Raw genomic sequence first — 9,547 nt, 5'->3', positions numbered from 1 at the left:
GCCTGGCATCTCTCGCCCGTGTAGAAGAATATCTGGCTTGTGGCGCACCTGTGGACAAAAGCCAGGGAGAAAATTCAGGTTATGAGACACACCTGGTTTCCCCTCAACGTGACAGTTCTCAGCCGCTTAAAGAGAAAGAAGAAAAAGAAGAGATTGGATTTATACCCCGCCCTTCACTCGGAGTCTCAGGGCGGCTTACAAACTCCTTTCCCTTCCCCCTCCCCACAACAGACACCCTGTGAGGTGGGTGGGGCTGAGAGAGCTCTTGACAGAAGCTGCTCTTTTTTCAAGGACAGCTGTGCCAGAGCTTGTGACTGACCCAAGGTCACATCAGCAGGTGCAAGTGGAGGAGTGAGGAATCAAACCTGGTTCTCCCAGATTAGAGTCCGCACACTTAACCACTACACCAAACTGGCTCCTAAATGTCTCCTAAAAAAAGTCGAGAGCCTCTCTAGAGCAGGCCTGTAGCCAGAATTTTGTGGCTCGTGGGGCAATTGTTTTTTTTGGTGGGGCTGCCACTGGGGGGTGAGTCCCAGAGAAAGAGGGGGGGCTTACTTCCCTGTAAATTCATCAGGAAAAGGATCAGAGGGTTTTCTAGTGTCCCTTTGATGGGTTTTGTAGTCTAGCCACAGTGGGTTTGTAGCCCAGGCGCAGTGTGGAAAAAGAAGCTCCTCTTTGCTGTTGAATCCCTTAGCGTGTAATGATCAGGACCCCCTTTCCTTTTAAAAAAAGGGTTTTTAAGGAGCATTCTGAGGGGCTGTGCCTTTAAGAGAGGGGGCGGAGCCCTGAATAGCCCCACTGTAGCAACAGGCCTGCTCTAAAGATGGTCTGGTGATAACGTTAAAAGTGAGCTGAAAAGAGAGGCCAGAGGTCTGGTGTGGTGGAGGGAACAGAGTGTTAGACAAGGCCTTCAAGTCCCCACGGGGTGGGGGGACATGGCCTCCTTGGGGGAAGAGTGGAGGGGGAAACGAAGGCTTTTCTTGATACCTCCCTTTACAGTTGCATCATTCCCCCAGTAAAAGATTGATCCTTTTTATCCTTCAATGGAAATCCCGATTGGCTTTACAACACCCGGCAGCAGGAGGCCCGTACGGAACCCCTGACCACTGCGGCAGCAGAGGCGCTACAATAACATAAGATCAAATGTCGAAGAGTGGGGAGTCCAAGACTTGGGCTTTTGGCAGAACGAAGAAAAGCATCCTGGAAAATATTCTGTGCTTTACGCCACATCCCAAACGGTGTGTGACTCGGGTTGTCAGGTTCCCTGGTCACTCTGGGGGGGGGGATTTGGGGGTGTTCTGGGGGTAGGCAGGGATGCCCCAAGCCCCGCCCCCAAGCCCCACCCCCAGGAGTGACCACTCACCTGGCCACCCCTCCTGCCCGATTTAAAGGGCTTCAGCTGGTCGGCGGGGACCACGTGGCCCGCCGACCAGCTGGAGGGTCCTTTAAATTTAGCAGGAGGGAGAGCGGTGGCCAGGTGGGTGGTCGCTTTTGGGGGTGGGGCTTCCCCTGCCAGCCAGCTGGCTGGGGGGGATTAAAGCCCCCAGAAGCGGGAGAAGCCCCTGGGGGCCTGGCAACTCTATCTATGACTCTGTCTCTGCAATGACGTACTTCTAGCCCTATTGCTCAATCCAACACAACCGCAGCGCATAAAAGCAAAAAGGCAGTTGGGGAAATGGCCTAGGATGGATACCTGCAGTCGGCTCTCTCGTGGTCACTGACACAGACGCCATCGTTTTGGCAGGGATTTGGGTCACACGGTTCGCTCAGGGCGGTCGCCGAGTCTTCCAGCGGGGCCAGTCTTTTCCTCCGCGCCGGGGGGAGGTTATGAGAGCGGTGCCAGGTTTGCGGAAGGGAACGCTCCGTGTCCTTGAGATGCGTTAGGTCTTGTCCACAGAGAGAAACAGGCAGGGGGCGATCACATGACAGACATCGTCAATCAGAAAGGAAATGGATGCATACAATTAAATGGCAATTGGCATGATGCCGTGTAATGCTGATTGGATTTAAATGTTTATGTTGCATTAAGAAGAGGAAATATTCAAAACATTGAACAACAGCGGAGCTAGATACAGTTATACAGGAGCTTATATAGGATGCTAAGAGGATTACATACGGTGAAATAGTTCGTAATACTTTTTGGGAACGCTGAATTTAGATGACTCAACATTAAATATAAACTCAAGAAAGGGAAACCATTTCAGATGAAGATTAGAGTTCTTATGGTAATGGTTTGCATTAGCAAATGCATCAGAAATTTTATCCATAATATAGTAATCCCATATTTTCAAACGCCAAGATGATAATAATAACTTGTTGGGGGATTTCCAATGACTGGAGATGACCACCTTAGCAGCCATCAGTAAGACTGTATAACTGTATCTAGTTCTGCTGTTGTTCAATGTTTTGAATGTTTACTGTTTTTTAAAATAAAAAAATAGTTAATTTAAGAAGAGGAAATTATTTTTAAACACAATTGTAACCAGGGCTCTTTTTGTAGAAAAAGCCCAGCAGGAACTCTTTAGCATAATAGGCCACACCCAACAGCAGAAACTCATTAGCCTATTAGGCCACACCCTGACAGCACCGCTCATTAGCACATTAGGCCACACCCCCATGTTACCAGAAGTGTGGTCATCCAGCCACACCCACTTTTCCCTTCTTATTCTGTTTACCTTGTTTGTTGTCAAAACCCAGGGCCTTTTTTTGTAGCAGGAACTCCTTTGCATGTTAGGCCACACCCCTAATGTAGCCAATCCTAATGAGTTTCTGCTATTGGGTGTGGCCTATTATGCTACCGAGTTCCTGCTGGGCGTGGCCAACTCAGGAGCCAGCCGGAACTCCGTTCCTGTGCGTTCCTGCCCAAAAATAGCCCTGATTGTAACTACACACACATTTGTTTTGTAGAGAAACCACTATTACTCAATGGGGAAAGAATGAACAAGTAAGACACCGAGTCAATCTAATAAGATCGTAAATGGTGCCCTGCTGGGTCAGACCACTGGTACATCTAGTCCAGGGTCCTGTTCTACACAGTGGCTAACCAGGTTCCTCGCAGGCAGGGTTGCCAACTTCAGGTCAGGAAATTCCTGGATGTTTGGGGGTGGAGCCTAGCCAGGGTGGAGTTTGGGGAGGGCGGGGACCTGAGCAGGGGTGTGATCCTCCCCCTGAAGCCGCCATTTTCTTCCAGAATTACAACTGATCTCCAGACTGCAGTTCCTCTGGAGAAAATGGAAGTTTCAATGGGCGAACCGTAGATTCCAGGTTCAGTCCCTCCCTGGATAAACCCCTCCAGAAGCACTGCCCCCCAAACCTCCCCCAGGCTGGAACTGGCCACCTTCCCTGCTTCTCAGGTGGCAAAAATTAAGATCTGTGTGCTCTCCCACCACCCAGTGCAGCAGTATGAAACTCTTCCTCAAGTGTTGGGCGTATACTTGAAACTTTTCTTAGAGAAAACTGTGATAGTTATAATTTTAAATTCCATAGATATGCCAAATAGTACGATTGTACACAAATAATGAATTTGATGTTGTTCAATCAGTTACAGAAATTTAGATTTAAGAGGAGGAGGAGGAGAAAGAAGAAGAAGAGGAGGAGGAGGAGGAGGAGAAGAGTTGGTTTTATACCCTGCTCTTCAGTAATTTAAGGCATCTTGGAGAGGCTTACAATCTCCTTCCCTTCCCACAACAGATACCTTGTGTGGTAGGTGGGGCTGAGAGAGTTCTGAGAGAATTGCTCTTGAGAGAACAGCTCTGAGAGAACTGTGACTGACCCACGGTCACCCAGCTGGCATCATTTGGAGGAGTGAGAATCAAATCCCGGTTCTCCAGATTAGAGTCTGCCCCTTTTAACCACTACACTAAACTGGCTCTCTAGGAAAGTAAGTCTTGTATATATTTAACATTTCCCCCAAATTTTCATTTTTTCTTTCTACATATGAGTAATTTTTAAAATTGCGTTTAGGTAATTTTTTTGGTGTTCTCTTTCTTGCTGTGCCCTTTGCGGATAGGTTAGAAAACAAAATAAAAATAGATAAAATGGAGAAAAAGTATTTTGTCAAAAGATGAGGCTTTCATACCTTCAAAGTCTACAAGGATAACAAGGACATCGTTTTTCAGATAATTCCTTTGTCTCAACAGTTCGTGCGTGGCGAAATTACTCCATCCCCAATTTTTACCCCTGCTACAGTTGCAGACAGGATCAAATTTTCCATGAATAGAGGGATTCCCCCACCTGGAAGTATCAATCTTTCCTGCAAAATATCACAGATTATGTTACACTTATGGTTGTCTTCTGCAAATACTCCAGCAGAGTATATAAACTATCTGCACATCATAATATTCTGGGTTGCCCTAAACAGGGAGCGAAAAACATCCCGCCTAACCTCATTCCATTAAAAACGAAGAAGAAGAATTCAGGTGGCAATCGGAACTGTTCCCCCCAAATGTTAGAAAATAATTCTTTTATTCTAAGCCAGCTCAGAATAAAATTGTCCCAGCTGCCTTTATGGAGTTCAAATCAAACAATGTCATTGAATTAATTTATTTAATTCATTTATGCCCCCAACTTTCTCCCCAAAGCAGCTTGCAGTGTTCTCCTCCCCTCCATTTTCTCCTCACAACAACCCTGTGAGGTAGGTTACGCTGAGAGGGTGTGACTGGCCCAAGGTCACCCAGCAAGTTTCAGCGCACAAGTAGGGATTCGAACCTGGTTCTCCCGGATACTAGTCCAACACTCTTAAGCGGAGTGCCATTTCAGCTGTGTCTAATGTAACCTCCAGGGATTGATTGGTTTAGCCAAGAAGGGGCGGAGTCACTGACCGGGCCGGGGAGGGGGGCTCTGCAACTTACCTGGCTGCTTTTTGCTCCTCATGGCCCAACTGAGGGCTGCTGAGAGCAGGGGGCGAGGCTTGTTGCATGTGCCCGCCTCCCTGGGCTCCTTACTGCCGGAGCTCCACTCCTGTGCGCTCCCGCGGGAAATGACCCCTGTCAGGGACCCACATATCTTCGGGACTGCCTCTTTCAACATGCCCCCTGGAAGAGTGTTACGCTCTGGGAATAAGAACCTTCTGGTGGCCCCCAGTCCAAGGGAGATCCAGCTGTCTTCCACCATGGCCGGGGCCTTTTCAGCCCTGGCCGCCACCTGGTGGAACTCTCTGCCAGAGAAGATCCACACATTTATGGGATTTACTATCATTCCGTAGGGCACGCAAGGCAGAGATGTTCCGTCAGGCATTTGTTTGAGAGCAGCGACGGTCTGGCACGCTTGTACCCCCACTCCCCCCACACACACTCCTCCACATCCCCTCCACTCTAAGAGGCTGGCTGGTTCTGAATTTCCCCCCGCCATCTCAGATAGTATGCTGATATGTTGTTCATGCTTTTAAGTATTGTACAGTTGTTCTTAATTTTATTATTTATTGTAGTTGTCTTCTGACGTAAGCTACCCTGAGCCCTGCTTGCAGGGAAGGGTGGCCTGATAAATCAAATTTAAGAAATAAATAAATAATTTGGGTCGGGACCCGTGTTCCCTCTGAGTTAGTGTGAGCTAGCTCACAGTTTTTTTAGCTTCCAGCTCACACATTTTTGTCTCGGCTCAGGAAGGATGGCTCCAGAGCAGTCTAATTTATGCAGCAGCCGAATCGCTTGCTCACCACTTTAATGCCAGTCGCTCACAAAGTAGAATTTTTGCTCACAAGACTTTACAGCTTAGAGGGAGCATTGGTCGGGACAACGGTATGAAGTGGGGGAAGGGATTAAACCCATTGCCTCCTGCCCAGTTTTCTTGCCCTGCCCTGTTGGGAGAACCTTGTCCTGTCAGTGGAATTTACATGTACCCCATCGGTCCATGTAACTTTTCCCTATAGGTAACTTCCTATTGGAAAGGGGATCTCTGGAGCTGTTTGAGGCGGAAGGCTAAGCAACATCTCCCCACACACACGGTCCCAGTTCGAACCAGGTGCTCATAGACTTGAGAATTAAATTTCAGCTTGGAACTCACAGTGTACAGCTATTTTCTCTGGTCTCAGAGTTTGCTCCGGAGCCCTCCTTCCTGAGCTAAGACAAAACTGTGTGAGCCGGAGGCTAAAAAACTGTCAGCTAGCTCACACTAACTCAGCTTAGAGGGAACACTGATTATGGATCCTTAGCATCTTCCATACGTTCAAGCCTGAGTATAACTCCTTGAATGACGCACTTCAGCCGATTAGGAAAGGAAGTCTGCGGTCATCCACGCTGACAAATAGAAGACCATTTCTACAAACTTGCTTCTCAGATTCTGATGTCAGAAGTCCCGTCAAAGAAAAATATTTTTTTAGAGAAATGGTTTCCCTTTTTTGAATATGTCTCTAAGTCAGGGAACAAAAGCTGTATCTTGCCTAAGAAGTATGTTAATGTTATAGTTCAGTGGTGGCGGGTGCCAGAGGTGGCACGCAGAGCCCTCTCTGTGGGCACGCGGGCCATCGCCCCAGCCAGGCCCAGACCATCATTAAAGTGTCGAATTCTCTGCCAAATAATTTCAAGTAAATAAAAGCATTTGGGATTGCTTTCCTTACTTTGTTTGGATCATCTTAAGTTAATGTATGAGTTGTTTTTTTCTAAAGTAAAACCTCAGTATTCAGGTTAAATTGCCGCGTTGGCACTTTGCGATAAATAAGTGGGTTTTGGGTCGCAGTTTGGGCACTCGGTCTCTAAAAGGTTCGCCATCACTGTTATAGTTTATTAAATAAGTGAACTCTGTTGTCATCTGTTATGTTACTTAAATACTTATTGTATTATTCACGTTTATCAAAGTTATATTTTCTTTTTTAGGTTGTTTTGTTGCTATATATGTTTGTATTAACGTTAGTTTTGTTTATATTGAAAAAGTTAATAAAAATGTAAGTTTAAAAAGAAGAAGAAGAAGTGCATTTCTTCCCTCGTTTTCACTCTGGCTTCCACTGTCATAACTGTTCTGAAGGCTACGTACCTTTCGGGACCCGAGTCCCCTCTGTTGTGAAGCTCCTTTCTATGGAGAGCCGCTTCCTGACGTCCGCATGTTGGTCCAGTATGGTGATGGTGGCCTGTCTGTTTAGAGCCGGCCATTCAAGAACACCGTCGTTCTCTCCGCTGGTCAAGTGAAAAGAGATGCCGGTGTAGGTTTCAGAACCCGAACCACCCAAGACTCTTAGAGTCAGACCGTAAGCGTAACCTTCGGGGCTATAAAAACGGGGACTCAACATGGTGTCGCCTGGAGCAGCGGTGTTGAGGAGATGTGTGAAGTTATTGATATGCCACACAGCATTCGGGCACCGAGTTTCGCTGAGAGTGACGTCATCGATGAGGATTCCTCCGGATGAGAGATCGGTTCTGCCTTTTTGCCCTTGGAAGAGATACCGGAACCTTTCTCGAACTCTTATGGGCACGTGGGCAATTTTCCAGTTCTGATCACTTTCTCCTATAAAAGGCAGACAATGTGATTCACACATGTGCCCACCAATGCTCCCTCTAAGCCGTGGAGTCTTGTGAGCAAAGATTCTACTTGGTGAATCTTAAAGTTGTGAGGGAGCGATTTGGCTACTGCGTAAATCAGCTTGCTCCGGAGCCATCCTTCCTGAGCAGAGACAGAAATGTGTGAGCCGGAGGCTAAAAAACGGTGAGCTAGCTCACACTAACTCAGCTTAGAGGGAACAGGGGTGGCCACTATTATTTTATTTATTTATTGCATTACATTTATTGATCGCCTAATCCCCACGACCGTGGGGCTCTAGGCGATGTACAAGATTCTAAAACCATAAAAACATATAAAAACCACATCCAGCATTATACAAGAATTAAAAGCAAGTGGTGAAAGATTTTGCAGTTCCCTCCCGTCTGGTCTGTGAGTGCTTCACATGCATTGGGGGGGTGGGGTAAGCTCCACAAGGAACTGGAGCCCAGGTAGGGAGACAGCCATGATGTCAACCATTGCTGTTCTCAACCAAACACCTGGAGGAACATCTCTGTCTTACAGGCCCTGCGGAATTACATAAGATCCCACCGGGCCCTGATGTCATTTGGAAGAGAGTTCCACCAGGTCAAGACCATAGCTTTCCCCACACATTTCAGATGTCTTTACTGAACAGGGTAGGGGGCATGGCTCAGTGGCAGAACATCTGTTGTGCAGGCAGGAGATCACATGTACAATCAGGTAGTAGGTGATGGGAAAGACCTCTACATGAGACCCTGGAGAGACACTGGCCCTGGCAGACCAGTGATCTAAGGCAGAGGTACACAACATGGTGCCCATGGCTACACAACATGAAGAAGAAGAAGAGATTGGATTTATACCGCGCCCTTCACTACCCAAAGGTGTCTCAGAGCGGCTGACAAACTCCTTTCCCTTCCCCTCCCCACAACAGGCACCCTGTGAGGCGGGTGGGGCTGATAGAGCTCTGACAGAAACTGCTCTTTTTCAAGGACAGCTCTTTTCAGAACTATGGCTTGCCCAAGGCCATCCGGCCAGGTGCACGTGGAGGAGTGGGGGATCAAACCCGGTTCTCCCAGATTAGAGTCCGCACACTTAACCACTACACCAAACACAGTGATCACACCTTTCCTGGTGGCTGCCAAGTGGGCAGGGCCCAGTGGAGCTTTTGCCCAGCAAGGCTTCTGATTCGCCATTGGCTATTTGATTGGCTGTGCAGATTTTTTTTAAAAAAAATGTTGCTTTGGCAGCAGCTGCCACAAGAATCTTCACTGTGTAACTGAAGATAAGCTGCGGCGGCCATTTTGTGGCTGGCTCTGCCTCCTCCGGCAGCCGTTTTGCGGCAGCCATTTTGTTGCTGTGTCCACCACACTGTGCCGGAATTCCAAAGGGGCCCACAGGCTTAAAATGTTGGGGACCCCTGGTCTAAGGCATATTTTCTGCATTTTCCCCCATGCTAGGAGGTTGGAGATCTTTCACTGGACGAAAAGGCAGTGTGGGAACAGCCCTAAATAATGAAAGCCTTCTGGGCTGCTATACTCAGAGGCCTAAATTATATTGTCTGTCTATCTGAGAGAAACCGAGATTTCCAAGCCACTTTCAGAATAACCTTGAAAAGTTTGAAGTTTAACCAGTTTGCGAATGGTTCCGGAGCTGTCGTCCTTCATTACCCAGATTACAAGCTTGTCGTCAGGGCTCCCAGTCGTTTTAAAGAAGAACTGGAGACACTGCTGCATCCTCCTCGGGGTCAGGATGCGAGATTTCAAGATGGCAGTTTCTCCTGCCTCCCCATAGCTGGTGTTGAAGAACATGAAGTAGCCACTGTCTGCAAAGAAGAGAGCGGATCTCTGCTCAGTCTCAAATTAGTGCGACTAAGGTACATCATGCATAGGTCATCCTGGTTTATGAGAAAACTAGCAGTAAAGCCCGTTGTGAAAGCAATACAACAAGCTCTAGAAAGATGTGATTTGTAACGAATGCATAGGCTGGAAGGAGGTAAAGTGGACAAGATGTTTACTAGAGCCACGCCATAGCCTGGTTCTGTCAGAAACCTTCCCTGTCCCCATCCCAGATAATTTGTGTTTACTTTCTCTGATTTTTTTTT

The 9,547-nt window shown here is 47.5% G+C and overlaps 1 protein-coding gene across 1 annotated transcript in view; it reads right to left on the bottom strand.

The window, feature by feature from the left end:
- The window catches only part of LOC107114141 (meprin A subunit alpha-like), a 32,194-nt gene that overhangs the window by 577 nt on the left and 22,070 nt on the right, over positions 1-9,547 (bottom strand). Inside the window, exons 8-12 of the mRNA XM_015415580.1 lie at positions 9,053-9,268; positions 6,967-7,434; positions 4,079-4,252; positions 1,694-1,886; positions 3-48 (exon numbers count right to left, since the gene is read on the bottom strand). Coding sequence (XP_015271066.1) covers positions 3-48; positions 1,694-1,886; positions 4,079-4,252; positions 6,967-7,434; positions 9,053-9,268 — 1,097 coding nt within the window. The remainder of the gene's footprint in view (positions 1-2; positions 49-1,693; positions 1,887-4,078; positions 4,253-6,966; positions 7,435-9,052; positions 9,269-9,547) is intronic.

Source organism: Gekko japonicus, unplaced genomic scaffold (genome assembly GCF_001447785.1).
Source record: "Gekko japonicus isolate JY-2015 unplaced genomic scaffold, Gekko_japonicus_V1.1 scaffold2177, whole genome shotgun sequence".
Classification (NCBI taxonomy): domain Eukaryota; kingdom Metazoa; phylum Chordata; class Lepidosauria; order Squamata; family Gekkonidae; genus Gekko; species Gekko japonicus.
This window is presented reverse-complemented; position numbering and strand designations above follow the sequence as displayed.